Source organism: Anticarsia gemmatalis, chromosome 15 (assembly GCF_050436995.1).
Source record: "Anticarsia gemmatalis isolate Benzon Research Colony breed Stoneville strain chromosome 15, ilAntGemm2 primary, whole genome shotgun sequence".
Classification (NCBI taxonomy): domain Eukaryota; kingdom Metazoa; phylum Arthropoda; class Insecta; order Lepidoptera; family Erebidae; genus Anticarsia; species Anticarsia gemmatalis.
In genome coordinates this window covers 2,792,484-2,814,784 of record NC_134759.1, presented here as the reverse complement: position 1 = coordinate 2,814,784, position 22,301 = coordinate 2,792,484, and the positions used below count along the sequence as shown (strand labels likewise).

General features: G+C 33.2%; 1 protein-coding gene across 1 annotated transcript in view; it reads left to right on the top strand.

The window, feature by feature from the left end:
- The window catches only part of LOC142978685 (organic cation transporter protein-like), a 38,759-nt gene that overhangs the window by 2,953 nt on the left and 13,505 nt on the right, over positions 1–22,301 (top strand). The window contains exons 2-3 of the mRNA XM_076123195.1: positions 18,512–18,699; positions 21,452–21,665. Of these exons, the coding sequence (XP_075979310.1) occupies positions 18,536–18,699; positions 21,452–21,665 (378 nt within the window). The 5' untranslated portion in view covers positions 18,512–18,535. The remainder of the gene's footprint in view (positions 1–18,511; positions 18,700–21,451; positions 21,666–22,301) is intronic.

Here is a 22,301-nt window from a genome sequence, read left to right as displayed (position 1 = left end):
CCTCGATAAATAGACTATCTAACACTGAAAGAATTTTTCAAATCGAACCAGTAGTTCCCGAGATTAGCGCGTTCAAACAAACAAACAAACAAACTCTTCCGCTTTATAATATTAGTATAGATAAACTTGCAAACTTTAAAAGTTATGAGTTCTTCTATTTCTAATACGATAAAATAACAAGCTATAGTTTTGTTTTGCAATGATAAAAAGGCCAAAACTAGGTTAATTCCTTGTCACTCAAGATTACAAGATACAAGAGATACGCGAATCGTAAGAATATCCAATTAAAATTATCTTTAATTTATTTAAAGTGCTTATTTTGATAAGTTATCATTTACTTTAAATTAGAAGGACATCAAAATAGTTTATGCGAAGGTTTATAGGCAAATTTTAAGTAGATGGATCAACAAACATTTAGCACTTTAAACCACGTAACTTAGGGTCTCATTTTCAACAGACAAATATTTTTATGGAGTTAATTCTAAAGTTACATTTCTGTCATTCTTACAATAAAGTATGAAGCATCAAAAACTTGAAAATACTTTTTTCTCGATCCCCAAAAGTCAAAAAAGTCGAGGCAAAGGAAACGTACTAAAAAGAAACATTTTAGTTTTATAACATACAAACAATACATTATGTGTTTAGCGCGTAAGCATTTACGTAACTAAAACCTACACTGTTAAAAGACACAAATATTTGGACACAAGAAACATTTACTTACTGTAGAACTAAAAGAAAAAACCAATGACCGATATATCATTTACTAGTATAATACTAAAATACATACAATTACATAATTTTTCCTAAGAGCAGTCTAATTTTAGTTCACAGATGCGTTAAACCAAACAAAATTCTGCATAATATTTGACTATCGATAAAGACATTACTGTTATAGAGGACAAATGTGTAAAAAGAAAAGTAATATTTATTTGCTCATCATATCAGTAATCAGTAGTTCTTAATGAGGGTACTTATTTATTGAAAATTCAGTTCGAAGTGGAGCATTGTGGAGCTAAGATGCTACCTTGAGTGACACCTAATTTTTTTACTGTTTCTTTCAAAGAAGTTGAGTTCATTTCGTTCTGTCTACAGTGTTAATTCTTCTAATATATGTAAGTAATGATATCTGTTATTAAATTATTAAAAGGTGGGGCTAGAGCGCACCCCTGTGTGGGTAATACCGTAGGGAATCAAATCGACGCGTCGAATCAATAACGCTTTCTAGGCTTCCCTGCTTTATGGGAAGGGGTTGTTGGATATTTTACCAGTTGTATTGATTTCAAATTGGTTTTAAAACATATTTTTGTTTATGAATTAAGGTATTTTTATGAGTATACTTAACAGTTGCCCTGTGCTTGGTAATGTACCTTATGTATGGCAATAGGCTCGACCCCAATTACATGGGACTAAAATTGTTAATGGTGAAACAAAAGTAGTATTTTATAAATCCGTCTACATTTCTGACTATAAGACAGGTGATAAATAAATGTTTTCTGCAGGTAATAAATAGCTTGATGTGACTTAAAGAAGTAAAATAATTTAGAGTTATAATGACTGCAAACATTATATCAATGTCTAAAATTTGTCGGAAATTAAATGGCCTCTTGAAGATTTAGTTTTTCTATTCCATTGTTCTATGTTCTAAGCACCGACCGTAAAATTGTCACATTGTCTCATTCTCACATACTTTAATTTGGTTTTTGTGCTTGGAATTTGTTATCGCAGAAAAACATATTCAATCTTTGAAACTTCATGTCATTGTGTTTAAAATTTAAACTTTATTTCAAACTAGCTTAAAAGAAGTTATTTTACAAAAAACCCTGTACAAGTTTTACACATAAACCTTCCTACAGAATAACAATATCTATTTAAAAATTACATCAATATTCGTTGCGGAGTTTCAAAGATCTAAGCATACATAGGAACACACAGCGGAAAACGACTTTGTTTTATACTACGTGAAGTTAGGCCTAAATCAGGATTTAAAATTAATCATAAAATTATTTTCGTTAATAATAATTACGATGAAAATATGATTATAGATAATATATATTAAGTAATTCAAATATTTTATTTTCATTTGGTTTCTAGCAGTATAGCAATTTTAAAACAGTTTTTCCGAACATAACACGATTCCTTGGTTAATTAATTTTGTACGCGCGCAAAAAGTTTTACATTGCAACACCGGTATCTCCTGTAATTAACCAGTTGAAGCGTTGATCATTATCTACTAATTGGTCGGTAGCTCCTATTATGTAGTTTATGTTTATATAATTTTTACATTGTTATTATAGTAATACTAGCTGACCCGGGAAACGTTGTTTTGCCACATAGATTGAAAAAAACAGTGTCATTTAGGGGTATGAAAAATAGATGTTGGCCGATTCTCAGACCTACTCAATATGCTCACAACAGGTCAAGCCGTTTCGGAGGAGTATGGCAACGAAAACTGTGACGAGAGAATTTTATATATTAGATGTTTTCTTCGAAATTGTGAAGTGCGCTTAGTGTAGAAATAATAGAGAATAACCTTTTCGTTTTTATGATTGATTTTTGACGCTTCCTTTAAAAAAATCTATGAGTTAAACTAATAGTTGGTATGTAATGTAATGAATGCTGATACACAAATAAGACTCATAGGGCCTCTATGTAATACATTTTTGACAGTCCATGTATGAACTCGTACGTGTCCTGGGCATTGATGTACAGTGATTGTGATGCATAATTTTATGGCTGTGTTGTGTCTTGCTGGATACGATGTACTGAGTACGGTGCATGTCTGTAGAAATACAAAGAAATTGGAACTGTTTTTCTTGTTAACGTGTTTGCTTAGTAGTCAAATAAATGAAGCAATTATTTCATTAATACTGAGTATTTGTGGAGTTCGACTTAAATCCAGGTTCACCATCAAGCCAAGCAGTAAAACGGCTGCATGACCTACCCGTAAAAGCTCGTAGTAAATTATAAAGAAAACAAGAAATCTTTTACAGCATAATACTGAACTATAAATTAACGTTATCAAAAACCTCGGTTGACGGTGCAAATCTATATTTATTGCAGTAATTACTTGGCTAGTTTATCTAATCGTTCATTGTGACATACATACGAGTGTTTTCTAATACGTCTTATGCGGATTACTATAATACCAGCCTTAGGCATACGAGTGGAATATGTTTATATACTAAGATAAAAAATACCGGGCATATCATTATGGCCGTAATGTATACGACTGTCGATGACGAGGTCTTAGAATATAAAATACCCTATGTATAAGCCTGAACAAGATCATCACAATGATCAAACTAGGATCCGGATTTTCACTTTTCTGAGTGTTCAAAAACTACTCGAGCATTCTAAATTTTTTCGAACTTTTCTTTTATGTATAGCTTCTAAAATATTTTAATGAAGTTGAACCGATCAGTGTATTTCAGGATGCCGTCATTGCCTGTTTTTAAGAGGTTGCTAGGAAAGAAATATAACAAAATCAACTAGGCATAAACTCGTACTTAATTTTCGAAAACAGATTGCTTATTTTTAAAGAAGAATATATCTATTCATATAAACTACGCATACATTATGTGATCTTTCAACAATATTTCAAGATTAAGTTACACATTGCATAAGTTTTCATCATCGTAGAAATACATAAGTAAGAATTTCATTTTGTTTATGTTAATATCTGAATGTTTTTACTTAGAATAACAGACGCAAGATTCTCTTGATGTTTTAATCCTAACTCACAGAGCCATGTCGCAGACAACAAACTGTAGTTACATATAGCCAAAAGCAAATCAGCTCAGAAAAGAGTTTTATCTATATTGCTTGTCTATTCTTGGTACTTAAGTGAATTTTTACACCTTGAATTCTCACTCGAGCTCTTAAACGAGAAAGTATTACCTATGTGACAGGCAATAAATTCTTAATATAGCAAAGCCTTGTTTTCTTCCTTCGATTATAGTGATTAACACCTTGTATCAAAGCAGCAATGTACTAATCATAATTACATTCTCGTCACACTACTTAAACGAGAGAGTAAGTGTAAACTGTCATAATTGATAAACACATAATTACGTGTTAGATACGGATGTGAGGAAATAATATTGTAAACAGGGTTAAGGCTTAGACATAGAATATCTAATCTCATTAAGACGAAAATAAACTTGTGACATGTGAATTTGTTCCGCAAATAACTGATTAAAGTCTCTCGTAAGATTGGCAGACTGTAAACAGCGACCGCAAACCGCAGAGACAAGTTTTAATAGAGTAGAAAAATATCTTCAGACTCTGAACTATGGTGAATAAAATGTAGCAATACTATGTCCGGTTTCTGAGGATCATTTAACGGTAGTTTATCTATTCAAACTGTTTATATCAGCTTAAACGCTATTGAATAAAAGACTACCGCTAACAGTTCCTCAGAAACCGGGCATTGGTAAAGATCTCCTCACGAAGGAAGAGTGCAATTATGCCTTCAATCCAACAAGTAAGTAAAATTATAAAAAACATCAGCCACCAAAATAATTTGAAACAGTTCACTTAAGAATATGGATGAAGGAGCTGACTTATACATACGATGATCAAAATCCTTCATGATATTTTTTTTCGAAAGTAAAAGTGACTAGCATTTTTTATTAAGCTGTTTTTTGCAGTTAGTAAGCTAATTATCGAAATAAAAACACTATGCAAATGACGATTTGTCAGTGATATTATGTTAAGTCGTGGCCATCAACTATCATCATAATAAAAACTAAATATTTGAATATTTGCCATCATAAATATTTTACAAGCTCGCTTCAAAACAAGCGTTAAAAATGTATCAATACAACATCAGACTTGCATAGAGGAAACGAAGGCCGATGCTTAAAATATGATGCATTTTGTGAAAAATATTCTAAAATATTGAACCGGGCGTAGGAAATAGAATACGTTAACGTTTGATGAGATGAATGAATGGAGTGAATGAATAATTTATATGTCCTTCAGTAGAGCAATTCTCTACAGCCGGTACTGTCGAGTATCGAAAGTTTGACATTTAGAATGTACTGCCAAAATAGTTCCTCCGACACCCGCCAGGGGCGCTGTTTACATTTTCATACAAAATTTATCGATGACAAGTAGGTTGTCGGCAGTCGATAGTAGTAGAGAATCGAGGTACAGATGAATGAATGGATTGAATGAATAATTTATATGTCCTTCAGGAATTTGTTACAGACTGTTTTATCTATGCGATTGCGTTTGCAGTGCATGTATTTTTTGATATTTTAATGAACTTGTTATAGGTATTAAAATGTGAAAACGGGTTCAAGCTACTTTCTAGTATATTTTATTTAACAACTAGCTGACCCGCGCAACTTCGCTTGCGTCACCTAAGAGAATGTGTCAATATTTTCCCCGTTTTTGTAACATTTTTCGTTGCTACTCCGCTCCTAATGACCATAGCGTGATGTTATATAGCCTATAGTCTTACTCGATAAATGGGCTATCTAACACTGAAAGAATTTTTCAAATCGGACCCTTAGTTCCTGAGATTAGCGCGTTCAAACAAACAATAAAACAAACAAACTCTTCAGCTTTTTATTATTAGTATAGATAGTATAGATTTTTCTTATAACTTCTAAAGGGTATAAAAAGAGTGATTTTATGTTTGTACGTTCTACAAAGTAATTATGGTACAAACCAAAAAATAGAAGCTTAGAAAAACCATGTTTGTTCAGTTTCTGTGAAGTGCATTTATGACTATGGAATGTGCTGCGTAGGCGGTATTCGCATGCCATCATCATATTGTTTTGATCGTAATATATAACGTATTCGGAAAGTTGTTATTCTATTTTTATGACTAACAATCAGCTGCAAGGTTATATCAAAAACAGTAAATAAACGATAAAAAATGCATATTATTATAAATATTTAAATCGTCAATATTTACAAATGTTCTTTTTCTAGACGAATTAATTAAAATAAATAAAAAAAACTTTATTATCTTTGATATCCGAGGTGTACATTTGAAAATATAACTTTTTTATTTTATTTTAATTATTGCTTGACCGCTTCACTGGTATTCGAAACTAAAACAAACTATCATTTTCTTTTTTATTCGTGCTTTACTGTATTTGGAAATCGAATAGCATATTTTTAATTTTCTTTTTTTGACTGTAGTTTTATTACTCCTCCTATTTTTTTCATAACAATTAATCTTTATAACACGATAAAGTCAATCAATCGTTTCTATATTAAGCTGATTTTATTGCTTGCAAGTTCAATAACTTGAGCAATGTAGATAACATAAGATAATAACACATAACATGCAATCGATGTACGAGATAATACTGGTTGGTTGATAACAAAGAATTTGTTGAGGCACGAATATGAGCCTAAACTTTTTTTTATTGAGTACGCATTTTAAGAAAAAAATGTTTTTTATCTGTGCATTAAATTAGTCATCTGTGTACAATGCAAGGCAGATAATTATGTATTCTTTTGTGTTACACGTGGTAGTTTATTTTATGAGTAGAACTATGTATTCAATAATTTTGAATACTGATTCTCATATTAGCATAAATAAAAAAAGCTTTTGATAGGAAATTGAACACTTTCAGAGAATTGGAATTTGAAAAATATGCAAATCTTATTATTTCAAACTTTACAAAAAAGTACATTTTATATCGTTATGAAACCTTGCATGCCTATAAACCGTTTAACACATTTTTGAGTCCCCAACCCACACTTGGTCAGCGTGGTGGACTCAATGCCTATTCCTTCCCTTAATCCGGAAGAAGAATCTTGCCCAGCAGAAGAACAATACCTAATGGGTAAAAAAGTAGCTTTTTGTCCAGACCTCCGGAGAAAAAGTACCTTTAATATTGCTTCTTTTTTAATGGATGTGACCTAAAAATGAAGTCCAATAATGACTAGTCGTTTACTTACTTTGCCGTTACAACATAATTCACATTACCACATTGTACGGGGACTTGACTTACCTATTAACGTTATCTGTTATCTTTGACCGCTTCTAACAGGACAGCGGTTTCACTAAAACAAACTCATTTTATCATGGTAACGACCGCATTACAACTTTGAAACCTACCTTGATTTAAACAGAATAAAATTAACAAAATAAAATTTGTAAATTAATGGATACGCTATGTAGTTTCTAGCTTCATAAGGTGACAACCATTCAATGGATTCTTTTAATTCCTTTACAGTGTAATATATAAAACACGAAAAGCCTCCTGCGAAAAATATATCTCATATAATATAAATATGTATTGCAAACCTATTTTATAACCTCAATTAACAGAAAACTTGAGTAAGAGTGTAATGTCACGGTTAAAAGTTAGTCGTGTCAATACTTAAGGTCTAAAGCTTTTCTTTATAGAACCACGTGTACAATATAACTCGTGTAACAATAATAATATGTAACAAAGTTGCAGCAGATTCGTTTGAGTTTTACGACTTAAACGTGATGATAACACGCTATTTATATTGTTATGAGACTTTGAGAAACGAGATGGGTCCTTAGAACAATAACTATTATAAACAAACATTATTACAAACACTAATATTGTATAAGTGAAAGTAAATCTGTCTTGTAATTTCTGATGTTTAAGTCCGTCTGTTTGTTACGTTTCACGCTAAATGGCCGATTTTGTTGAAATTAGTTCATAGGTAAGTATATTAACGGTATTTTTCAAGAGGAGATGGTATTTATAAACGGGACGTATAAGTATCTTCATGGATTCCTCTAAGCCCCTAGTCCCCCTAGTCCTTAAGAAAGTGATAGACTTTGTTTTGGGAAAGAACGTGGACGTCTGTCAAAAAGACGAGAAATTACTTATTCAATGAAGGAAGCTCTTTTACATATATTTAAACTGGTTCTCATTAAAGTAACAATTCAATTTCTTACCTAGGTTATTTAACTATTCTAGTAGAATTGTATTTTAAACTCCCCTAAAACGTTTCACAATAATTAGCCATATGCTACCCTTTACACGTAGGTCTCCCCTCACCATGTATGAGTCAGAATTGTAATAGAAACCATAGTGTTAAAAGGGCTTATGTTTGTAACACGTAAAATCACTTAGTCCTTTCTAATACTGAACACGCAATGTGTCATCATACTTTAGTGATCGATAATGTTGCATTGACGGAAGAACGGCTTAAAATGTAACTAAATGACATCACTTCAGCCTTTCTTCTTTTGAATATGTAACTTGAGTTTTGTACAAACTTATTTTGTAAATTTAACAGAAGAAAATCGTAATAAGACAATATTAATTTTGAATTACTAGACTAAACTATTCATCATACTGAACTACCTAACACATCTTCAATGGTAGATAATGTTGACAAGCAAAAGGTCCTAAGTTCATATAAACGTACACTACATATACCTTTTTTCCACTAAGTATATTTATAAAGTAACTTGAAACCTCAACACTGTCTGTCGTAATAAAGTGTGAAACAATGAGTTCTGACGCATGAAGGTTCAAGTACAGAACTGTGACGTCAGTCTAGGTGTGTTAAGGGCGACGTACATCGCTACTCATCGCTTACCTTTATATGAAAGTATTGAGCTGATGAGCGATGGGCCTTATGTTAAAGAACTGATTATAAAAATGTGATAAACTAGATTACCACGCAACTCTGTCCGCGTAGTACGCTTTTTGATAAATTTTAATTTAATTTCTGGGATAAAATCTATCACACGTTTAAATTTTAACTAACCCCAGTTCAGTGTTTGAGTTACAACAGTCATCATAGTCAGACAGAATTGTTTAAATATTTGTATTGCTTTAAAAAGCAGAACAGAGGAGCTCGATTAAATAGTTACAAAAAAGCAAAAAAATGTGTCTGGGAGCTGGTTGGTATTAAAAGTACTTTTGTTTTTTAACTGCAAATTAGTAGAGAAACCACATGTAGCAGGTTCAATCATAGGATGTTATTATTAAGTATATTTTTCTTAGCAACGTAAAATTAAAATGACCTTATCACTGCATAAGTGCATGTATTTACTACTGACATACTACTGATAATAATTTCACTTGAGAGTCGTAATAATGATATTGATTACAATATATTTCATGGACTTTCAGCTCTGCATTGAGTACTGGATAGTTATCAAGTACCCTTCTACCTTCTGTTAATATTTAAACCGCTTATGAATGATACTGCTGTGATTTTTATATTATGTTTTATACAAAATATTTTATCTCATTTTTCAAGTGGACGATGTTTCATCGTTATTAGTAATCCAAAATGCAAATTAATTTTAAAGACATATGTAAATAATCTTGAGGATCCTATAAGAAATGAAGACTTATCTTGATTAAAGGAACAATAAGTCCTTACTTATTTCATCTCACCTTTTTGGGAAAATAAAAAATATTATAATTAATAATTATTATAATTAAGTAATTCTGTTTATTATTTTCTTCTGTTCCATACAATACTTTTCTTTCCATGCATGACTGCAGTAGTCGACGTAACTAGACAGCCACTTCACACCCATTCACATCGTCCGATAGACTACGTCATCTCAATTGATCCCTGTCCCCAATACAGTGAATCAAAGTAAATAAATAACAAAATTTTTCCGCGCCATCATTACATCGTATTTACTTACACTTCGAGCACCCGCCTGTAAAGTTTATCTGAAGCCTTATTATCGCTGTTTACATTCCTTTGAATTAAATCTGGATAAACTTACTGTTTATTTCTATAGATCTTGTCTTATTTATAAAATTACTAACTCTGGTCCCCGATTTCTGCCTTTCCCTATGGGAAAAAGGCGTGATTTTATGTGTGTATGAAAAAAATGGGAAAATGGTATGCTTGTATGTATGGATGTAAGAAACGTTTGTTCGCGACTTCCTCCGCGTAACAAAAGATTCTCCTGGTCCTGGTAAAATATATTCTATATGTTAATCTAGGTTATAATCTATCGTAGTACAAAATTTCATCGAAATCCGTTGAATAGTTCTTGCCCGAATGAGTAACGAACAAAATAGCTACATCAATGCGTTCTATGGGTCTTTAGGCGTTTCGCACCGCAAGCGATTCGCCCCGCGGTGCGAATCGCCCAAGTACTGTTTCTGAATGGGTCCTTTCGCACCGCAGTGGTTGGACCGGGGCGAATGGCCTAAGGTATATTTTGAATAGGTCGATTCGGACCGATGATAAAAGGAATAAATATCCCTTTAGTAGGTCTGATTTGGACTCATATGAAAAATAAAAAAGTCCAATCGAGAATTCGTACAGGTGAGAAGAAAAGCGGTTGTTGACAAAAATTGCTATATTGCGTTTAAACACAATGTAAATATGACATAATCATATTGATTTTATTAATGATCTTACATACTACAAAAAATATAATTATAAAAACATTATACTATAAGTAATATAGCAGTGGTTTAAAATCACAGTTCAAATTAACATTTGACGCTCTACTTTTTGAACTAACTTTCGATAATCACAGATTATTATGTACATTACAATTTCCTCATAACTAGTTTAATTTTCAAAGTCAATGGAATAACATTTTATGTTATTATGTTGAATAAAATTTTGTGTTCGGTTGTACCATAATACATTCTCTTTATCCAAATTCACCATCTCAATAAAAAACTTGTGGTCCCAATCGACCCATTGTAAGAAGTTATTGGGCGATTCGCACCGCGGTATGAAACGACACATTCTGAAATAAGACTTGGGCGATTCGCACCGCGGGGCGAATCGCTTGCGGTGCGAAACGCCTAAAGACCCCGTTCTATTCTCACAACTTCGGAATTTGTATTACTATAAATCTTTTTTTTGGTTCTATTGCCCCCTTGAAGAACTTATTCTAAAGATACTTCAGTCATGGCTTAATCACGATGATTTCCTTCACTCTAAACAAGCGATCATTATTGTGTGTATAATTTATTCACATTTCATGTTGAAATTAAATGATTTGTGCAAATGTTTGATAGACTGCGACTCATTGTAAGGAACTAAACGGCACGTGTAGCGTATTACAAGAGGTGGTCACGCTTATTCTTATACGACATGTACTTCCATTTTCCGATTCCTTAAACAATAATAAAATTCTACGTAGTCCTCTGTTAGTTGTTCAGGTTTATGACATTACTGAGGCTATGTTTTAGATATTGCTCAAATATCAAGTGATTAATGATCAAATCTACTTATTGAATAGTCCAATAATATTAAAATATTTATTTAATTACAAACTTAATTCAATGTAACAAACTCGGAAACAACATTTTACGGGAATAAAAAAATAACACTACATAGTATAAAGCACAGTCGCATTCCGCGTTTATCCCTATGTCTTTATGTATGTTTAGTTCTTAAGAACTACACATCGAATTTTGATGCAGTTCTTTTTAATAGATAAAGCGATTCAAGCGGTAAATTTATAATTGCATGTTTAAATTGTTAAGGATATTGTAAAATAACTTTTTAAACCGGGCGAAGCCGGGGCGGTTCGCTAGTCTTACAATAAAATAGAAAGCTAATTATAAATAATGCGTATTTCTATTGATATTCAAATAGCAACACAATTACCATGCAGTAAAACGATCAAACGTTAACTTGATCAAGTAATTAGGCCAAGCTTTAAAGATCTCTCCAACTGCAATCTACCTAACTTTTAACTAACACAAACAACTAAGACATTAGCAATTTAAAGACGAACAAACTACCTCCCACAATCACCAGACGATTCAAACAATAAAGTAAAGTGTAAATTGATCATTTCGAGCGAGGGGCAAATCAATGGATCACGATACTCATGCGCAATCGACGAGTACTACCACTGTTACTTACTCTCCCGCGGTCCAAGGTTCAATTTATTATTACTTGATAATTTTTTCACGGATAAATGTGAAAAGTATGTCGTTTTGTGACGAAAAGTAGATAATATGTTGGCAAAGGTTAACTCTTAAGATGTGCCGTCAAAAAAATCTTCTTATGTTATGTCAAAGACCAGTCTCATTGAATCTTTGGTATATAAGACCTATAAAGATAATTTAGTTTTGCAAAACTAGTAACGTAAATTACATAGATGGGCTTTTTAAAAAGCTGACTTAAACTAAAGAATACTTTCATTTGGATTTTACTGGATATTTCTTGAAAGGTACACAATAATATTGGCAAATGGCAGGTGAGTGCCAGACTCCTGTTAAAAGGCCGTTTGATCAACAGACATTTTTAAATTGGTTTTCCAACAATATTCTTAAAGAGCAAGTGAAACCTGCAAAGGAAATTCTATATTCTAAATTCGTCGTTTGCACACGTTCTGAGATAAAATAATAAAGCAGATTTGTAAAGGAAGTTCAAAGATTAGATACCTCTGAAAACAGACAAAATGTACCTTTCTACAATCCAAAAATAAATCTTATCGGACTAGATAGTCGTATGACAATCACGGAAGATTTAGAAAGGTGACTTTCGTATCACAATGGAATGCTCCAATTGCATATCTCTAAAAGTTTCCAGATGTGTCCCTTATCTGGTCAAGGGCAGTTTTTATCGCTTGTCTAGACGGAACATGATAACATTTGGTCCCTTATGTTCCGCTGATTTCGTAATATAGACAAATCAGTAATATTCTATCGTTTTAACAGTGGCTTGTGATCACAGTGGTAGTATTACCACAAAGATATAATTTGTGGATACGTTTTAAAAGACATCTTTCGCACTAATTGCTCTTGCGTCGCGGGGACTTTAACAAACATACAAACAACGGACACAAAGAACAACAAGACCCGAAAGATTTGTGGATCGCACAAATAATTGTTCCGTGTGTGAATCGTATCGGCGCGGCGTGGTGACCTTTATTACTGCGCCACGGAGGATTATGTTTATGTTTATCAATTCATACCCAAATATTCGTTCTATGTGGTTCAGTAGATCAGTTCCCATAAATAACAATACCAAGCCAGCAGCTGGACAGAGGTCTCCTGCCAGAGTTCTCATACGGATCAGATATCCCGTGACAGGAATCAGCCTACGTATATGCGTTAATCAATAAAGCACATAACAATAATACAGGGCCAATATTATATTGCAAGTGATTTGTGGCGTCCATAGCCAGTTGCGCTTACCGGTCGGTAAACAATTTGTGGGTTAAGCAACGCTCGGCGCGGTCTATCCATAGATGGGTGACCGCATAGTGGTATTTGAACTGGGCGTCTCCGTGCTTTGGAGGGCACGTAAAAAGTGGGTCCCGGTTATTGTCTACTCTAAATAATAGTCGTTAAGCCATGTAAAGGCCTTCAGGCGGCTTGAACCACTATTAGGTTGACCACTAAACATAAGATAAGAAAAAAAAGACAAATTTCATCTATCACCATTTGCAAAAGTCAACGCGTACAATCGTTTAAAAGCTAAAACTTCCGATACGACTTTTTTGTCGACCATTCCCACGGTCCTATCTGCACTAATAAATTAGTACTTTTAACTCTTGCATCGAATTACGTACTAAATTAAATTCTTCCAATGAATCCGTTGGGATTGTCCACTTGGATTCGCCGTTAGCTTGGCTATGTGCCAAAGATCCAATTTCTTAGTAAGCCGTAGAAACGTGCTTTCTATAAAGACTATAAACCTTATTTTCTTATATTAAGTTGGTAAGCCAAAAATTAAAATGACACTTAAACGGTAGTAGCAATGAATGAACGCACGATTATTTGTTTTCTTGTTAGTTTTTACCATTTCAAACTAGTAGACGGTTCCTCAAAAGTATGCGTAAAATGTGTGATAAAGTTCTTAAAATACTGATAGTTAAAAGTACCCGTGAATCGGTAAATGTAACTTTAAACGCACCCTTTCAACTTTGACAACAAACAATAAGGTAAAGATTTAGAAATGATTGTAAAGTAAGTGTAATTTATCATTAGCAATAATAAAGTTGTATCTACCCTAGATCCAAAGATATCACAAAATCTCAAATCCCAAGATAATCTGCAAAACATTTTACGAACGTCCTTGATGTAAAGTAAAGGAACCGCGCTCGGCTGCACAGAGCATCATTCATGAATAATGTCATGCAAAACACTAAAACACTAACTCTGAATCAATTTACTGAGCATCCGCCGATTTGAGAAGGAATACTTATGCAGTAACTACGTTCTGTTTTAATAGTATTTAAAGAGATTTGAATCAAGAGAATATTAATAGTTAGAAACCGTTTTTTCGACTTTCATAGGTAAATTGAATCATTCTATGCATTGTTAAGTAGATACCTATAATTCGTCAATTTCTGGCATGCTTATAGCATATCTTCATAACTCAGCATAATTTTTTATTTTCGCGTCGGTTATACTGACAAACCTTCAAACAGCATATCATATTCATTGTGATCAGGTTTCTAATCGCAATTCGTAATATTCAAGAATGTATCAAACTATTACTAGTGGTTATCACGAAAGACTTAAAAAACCTGACCACAAACACCCTTAAAATTTCTAAAAACAATATTTTTTCTTATAATCCGTCAGTTTTCTATTCACGTGCCTTAATATGATCATTGAACCTGAAATAATCAGCGCAATATTGACATTATCTGCTTATATTTAAATGGTCTTTGCCCATCAAAGTACAGAAACATTCTTGTGTTCGTGAGTCAGTCTTCATAAACCACTCTCATTCATAAGTTAAAAGGTCAATTAGAGATATCGGTCATGTAATCGTCTTAACGACCAATTGGACGATTAATTAATACAATTAAGATAAGAACGGATTACCTCTATGTTTGTACTAAATTAGCTTTCGTGGTATTGGAGTTGAGATGAATCTTGATAATCATATTATTTGTTTAAACTTTGACGGCATCAAATCGCTAAGAAAAACATATTTAATATTATAATGATACGCATATTATACATTACAAATACGAAAATCTGTATATTTTACAACCTAATTTTGAAACCACTGAACTAATTCTGAAAATTTAGCACGATCTCACAAGAAAATTTTACTATTTTTTTACAATATTCACACGAAGAAGTGATTATGATCTTAGGTAGTTTAGTAATTTGTAAGACTACGTTGGTACAGTGAGGGCAAAGTCGCGCTGGTCGTCTACTATTATATTCTGTTCCCGCCGATCTGAAACTAAATTTAAAAAAAAGTGATTTTAATTGTTTAATTTCTTGCCCTACCACGTTTCAACCGCTTCAGTTATTTGCGTCTGTCATAAGGATAATAACATTAACACTACAATCTATTCCAAAGTGATTAATATTTATGGCGTGGGCGTATAAATAGAACTTCTGTCTAGAACGTTCACTTTCCTTGTAATAACTTGGACGATAATGATTATGGTTAATGACCTTCTTTGGGATACAACTTGGCCTTTGATTCAAGCTCCGTATTTTATAGACACGTTACATTTTCACACAGATAAATGCTTTCAAAAATGTATGGAATCATAGTTTTAGTTTGTGCTGTGCTGTGGTTTTCTACATTTGACAGTTGGCTATCTAGTTGTTACAATCATCTTTGCATATAAATCACTAGGGCCCATAACTAAATTAAATAGCTAAGTTGGACTAATTACTATCCCATTAGTACAGACCAATATTTTTGGTCAGTAATTTTAAAAGTCAAATACTCTATATGTAATTAGTACGATAGTACTGAAAAATGAATAGCACTATAACAATCATGATTGAGAAAAGTACATTGAGCAAATGCCTTATATTACAACGGTTCCTTATTTTTTCAAAATTTTACCTACTTATCCCACCTAATCTCTTAAAATGTTAACAAAAGCCGTATCAACATTACAAAGATTAATAACGAAACGTATAGAAAAACCTCAAAAGATTACGACACGAAACTATTTAGTTAGTACAAAGAATCTAATCCATAATCCCTTCAAATCATTCCATTTAAATCTCATTAAAATGTTCAAGGCGCCACTTGCCTTATGAAGAGCCGTATAATTCGTGAGTCACTGTACATTGATATTCTCTCGACATAGTGTAACGTGGGACTTAGAAACTAAGGATGCTCTGCCCACGATTTTACTTGTTACACATTCTTAGAACCATGACACCGTATAAGATAGTTGTTAATCCATAATTATTAATGCGAATGTAAGTTTGTCGGTCTGTTATGCTTTAACTGTTTTACAGCCGAACCAATTTTTATGTAAAATTTAGTAACGTGGTTTTAATTTTTCTTATAAATATTTTGTTATTCTGAATGAGTAGTCTGGTTGTAGCTTTTTCACGACTGTTGATAATGAGATTTTATGTTCGATTGTCGCACTACTCTTAGAACTTTCGAGACTTTTCTGGAAATCTCGGAAATTAATCCAGACTAATAGCTTTAACTAGAGTTTACATTATTGTTTATTGATTATTGTCAATAACGAAGGACTGTACAAACTCATAGGCAGTAATTTTATTCGTGCTGTTGCATGCTATAGGGCACATGCTATAGGCCCATGTCTACTACTATTGAACAAACATCGATAAATGCTGATAGAAAAACTGATCAGCGCTCCTTTTTCGTTTCGGAAAACCATACTTTTAAAGTAATTTTAAATGTCAATCGCACACAGTCTTGTTTATAGAAAATCGCACAACTGATCACGTTGTATGTTTGTACTTGTGAATTGAGATTCATAATGTTCTTTGCTACGGCGCCAATAACGTTTTACAGGCAATAACAGGAAAAATTACAATAATCTAGTAATCATTAGGTAATTGTGTAAACCATTGTTCAACAAATGAATTACATGAAAACAATAGCTTATCTCCATTGAGATTCCGTTAAAAGCAGTTCCATTTCAATAGTGATTTAATTTTAAATGAGTCTAAATCTTTATTGTTCTCGAATGACTTGGATTATTACAACTGTCAGATCGGTCTGTAACGCGTTTGCGATGAAACCACCAAACTTATTTGAAATTGAATTAGTTTCTGACTTGTGGTCACGGCACCGTCACTTGCTCTGGACTTAACCAATTACCCAAATTCTAACAAAACTTATGTAACAATATTTTCAAATATAACTATTATATGTGGAAACTCTTTTACTCATTACTGGGTTTAGAATAGGGTTAAGCAATCTTAACGCAGATATTCTATAGGTGAGCAGTGTGGACATAACGTAATATGTGGCCCCGCATAGTGGTATTTGAACTGAGCGTCTACGTGCTTCGGATGTAGTCTATTAAGATAGCAGTCGTTAAGCCAAGTCAAAGGCCATCGGGTGACTTCAAAAATGCTTACCATACTATGAGGGGAAAAATTAAAAAGTAAAAACTACAGATTACACGGGATTTCACGCGATCAACCGATATTTACACCGATCTGAAGTTACGGCACAATAATATCAACATAGGTTAACTTGCTAACATAAAAACGCCTACGATAAAAAGGGTTCATATGCAGTTGAGTGTATTAATAATGATTCATTACACATATTATGGCATGTGGATACAGAAATGTGAATAATTTTGAATAATAATTTCATGCGACCTACATTCTTGCGTAAGGTCGGGCGTACATTGAATTCGTTCGAATACTTATATGGTATCCTTGATTTCTGATTATTCTAGAAGTTGACTCAAGCATTCAAAGATATAATTATCGAAATTACAAGGTAAATCAAACCACAAGCAATTAACTTCTGAAACTTAATAAAAATATCAATGTTCGTATTCATAAAGAAACTTCAGAAAGTAATCCTTTGTTTTCCCACTGCTGGGCAAGGGTCTCTTTTTTAAACGGAGAAAAAGAACTGATGAAGATAAGGACTTACATTTTTATCAAATTCGTATGAAAACAATATCAATGAACAACATACCTTATAACTAAATATTCCATTAAAACAAAGTATAATACCATGTTTATTGTATAAACAGGTGTATCATTTAAGAAATCGAATGATTTCTATGTACTCTGTTGATTATAGAGAATCATCGTAATTATTGTATAGAATATCTTTGAAAACAACACTGAATGTCGATCTTATCAATAAAAGAGAATAATTTATTGATTATTTGCATTCAGCCGGGATTTCCCTGACAGTCAATAAGGAAAATAAGACTAATACACTATTTAAACGCAACTAAAGTTCTAAATAATGAAGTTCTTGTAACCCGCTTCTCGTCTACTTTCGACAACCGTATAGTTAGCAAAAAAAAATGTAAGAAAATCTGATCAGCGCCTCTAGCGGACGTTGTAAAACTATTTTGGTAGTACATTTTAAATGTCAAACACTCGATAATCAATGGGTCTAATCGTAGAAAATCGTGATAATGGTGCCCAAACAGCCGACTTTCAGTCGTAGCTAGAAAATATCACAAACTTATATAAAAACATAGTAACCTAAAATATCTTTGAAGATTTTCTTAAAATTTGTCTCAAAACATTTAGTCAGATATTCTAAAATCGGTACATTTTAACATCCTGGTCTTACAATAATATCCCTTTTGACATTACTAAATCAATTATTTCTACCATACATTATATTAACACTATTTCTCTCTCCACAGGTAATCAAGTAAAGCATTTAAACCATGGAAGAGATAAAGAAAGAGATCAACTTGGACTCAATACTGGAGAGTCTGGGTCCATACGGGAGGTACAATCTACTGAACTATGTACTACTGTTGTTTCCTGTACTGCTCAGCAGCTTCTTCGAATGCGGGTTCATTTTTGAAGCTCAGGAGCAGAGTTATGTGTAAGTATTTACTTTAAATAATTATTTAGAAAAGTTTTGAAATCCGCTTTGTTGGATGTAAATTACATCTTGAAACATAATATTTTATCGCTCGTCATATACTCGTACATACATTTTGCACAAGACTTTTATAAAGTGTTAAGATGGTAATATATATAGTCAAGAGCCGGCTTTTTAACGTGAGAACAAGTGCATTATGTACATATGTATTTGTACTTTTTATAAATGTGGTACCTATTTTTTATATCAAGCGCAAAAACGCTTACATCAAACGTTCACAAAAGCGCCACTAGTCATATATATATAGTTTACGTTAAATTGTATTTTGTCGTGTCCATGATCTGCATGATATTGTGTTCCATTTTGTTATCAGCAAGAAGAGGAACAAAAATTGCAACACTGATTTTGTAACTAAATAGGTACAAGACAAAAAAAAATACCTAAATAATTTCTCCATTGCTCTAGAACATCAGTCTTAAGTAACAAAATAATATATCCATATAATGTTTGATCAGTTGTACCACACGTCTCAAGTAGAAAGAAAATTAATTTGTTCAAAGTGTATTGTACTCTACTCGGTTCAATTTAGTCGATTGCTTTCAAGAATATTGATCGACGATACAAAACAAAAACAAGATAATTTCCGATCCCAAATTATATTCACGGTCAAGTTCATTGACACGAATGCAGTTTGACGCAAGGAGTTATCAAACTTAATAATTAAAGGATATTATAGCGATGATTGGTGAAACGGGAGAAAAAATATTGTGTTCTGCAGTAATTTTTTTTATCGTATGGTTAGTGCTTTTGAAATGGCTTAACGATTGTTATCTTAGTTGACAACAACCGAGATCAAATTATTATGTACCCAAGGAGACCCTCCGTTCAGAAGCGGTCACCCATCTTCCAATTATGTTAGAACGAAATAAAAACTGTAATAGCAAAAAATGGGTTGTGATTAGTATTTGCACTATATTTGTCCTTCACCATCGCATGTTGCATCTTCAAAGTCGTTGCGTGTGACTAATTCCGATCCAGGTCTTTAAAATGACCTCTGAGATAAAAATAAATATGAACGTTCGAAGATTTCCATTGAGCTTTCGTTCTGTTAAAATATAGAGAATTCAAAAAAGTTTTTCAACTCATTGTTGTCCCAATCTGTTGAGCAAGAGTCTCCAGGCTCCTCCCAGACTGCGGGAGGAGTAAGGCCATGAGTCCACCACCAATTGCGTGCTGGAGACTTTACATTCCTTCAAAAACTGTGTTAAAGAACTCTCAGGCATACAAGATTGCATCACAACGTTTCTCTTTTCCGTTAGAACAAGTGATAATATTTTCTAATACACAAATAATTTTAAAAGCCATTAGGGACTTACTTCGGTTGCGAATGTTCCATTTGCGTGGGATATGCATGCTTAAACCACTGGGCTACCACTGCCCCTTTTTAAAGCTAGACACGAGACGGATCAATTAACATCAAACGCAAAAAATGCGTTACTGTACCAACACTTTCATACCAAAAGGGAATAATAGTAAAACCAATAGCGCTTTACCCTATTTATGATCAATCAAGACATCTCGTAATCTACAGTCATATGCGCTACAGTTCGGATCACAAATCAAAATAAATCAAATTAAAAGCATGCCTCTATGAATCATTTCCACTACGTCTTGATAATGCACACATGTTTCACGCCTATAATTCATCAGAGACATGATTGGTTTTGCCGATAACAGTCTGGAACTGATGTTAAGAATGCACACCGATGGCCAGTACCACTACTTGGATAAGTACCGAGTAAAATCAAAATCGTATCATTCATTACGTAAAATATAGACGCTTATAACAGTCGTTAGGTACAATTACTGAATATACCACAAGCTCGAACAAGGTAGCAAGAAACTCACAGTTAGTTAAGTGATACTGACCCTTGCAATCCTCAAGGTCAGTTTCTCTACTTCTATATAAGTTCCAGATTATCTATCTGCCAGATAAAATGCTACACTGTAAATGTTTCATGTATATATTTACAAAATTACCCATCTGTCGAAATTCCACCTGATAACCTATCTAAAACATATCTGAAAGGGCTAAAAGTGGCCCTAAGTATTGTAATTACAACTAATGGTTCGTGCCCATTAGAATTTTGTGACACGTGTACTACCAAAGTAAGTAAATTTTTTACACGTGTATAAAGTTCGAGTAAAGAAGAAACATACCTAATTAGAGAATAATATTGTTTTTCGCTAAGTTTTAGGAGATAACTTTATTCAAGAATTTATAAAGATGTTTTCGACATATTATTAATAAAATTAGAAGTAGGTCTATCTAGTAGTTTAAGCCTGTTACTGGCTCACTACACGGGTCCAAAATCCTTGATAAGAAAGATTTTAATTCTTAAGTCTGCCACATAAGTTAAGAGTTCTTTAAACAATTATTAAAGGAATGCAAAGTTACTCGGACTATTGCATGCCTTCAAGAACTCTTCATGGTTTCCCAACAATTATTTTCTACACATACACACATAATATCACGCCTTTTTCTCATAGGGGTAGTTTGATTGGCCTTTTCCTCTAGGACCAAAGAATGTGGAATGTCTACACAGTCTACACACGTAACTTCGAAGAGCCAGATTAACACACGAATATGTTATGATGTAGGACCTTTGCATCGGCAGCTTACGTGCGTAGCTACTGCTTAGACTACTAGTCTATCACTACACAAGGTTTTAAAATGGTCAATTTCTTACAGGTGCGACGTGAATGGCTGCGAGCAGCGGTTCAGCGACACATCCTGGCAATCTTACGCGATCCCCTACAATGAGAAGCTGGGCAAGCCGGAGTCTTGCCTCATGTACCAGCCAAACAACTATACACAGTTCCAGTGCCTGCCTGAAAACTTCACGAACAAGACCATTGAGTGCGACAGCTACGTGTATGAAGATAACCAGTCGCTTGTCAAAGAGGTACGGTCTTTACGTTGAATTGCTATTGGTATACTTGACGAAAAACAGTCACTGTAAGAAATAACAAATGCAACACGGTTCTGTGTTCTATTATTATTAGAGTCTGAAGCAAAATAGAAATGGTCACTCAAACTTGTTGATGCCCAGTTCAAAAATTTCAACCTCCAAAAAAAATTTCAAACTCCTTTTTTGGATTTTGAATTGTTTTACAAATATACACAAATTAAAAAAAAATGAAAAAGATAACCCTTAAATATTTCTTATTTATGCAGAGTATGTATTGTACTGCTATAGAAAAGTATTTAAGGCATTGGGTAGGGATATTCATTTCCAAAAATATGTTTGTAATTTTACACTAAACAAAGTTGAAAGAACACAGTGACGGTAACTGTTTCTCGTAAAGGAAAATCCACTCTCGCCAATATCACAAATCCGAAAGTCTGTTTGTTCACTTTCACGCAACTTGTCAACAATAGTGCAAAGATTCACACACAATAGGTACGATTACATCAATACTTTGTCTCGTGCTGTATCTCATTGAACAACGCGATATCACTTACTGACTGTGAAATATGAAACTGAGGATTGAGATTGAAGAAAAGGAAACAATAGTCAGCTGATTGTTCAATGTTTTCT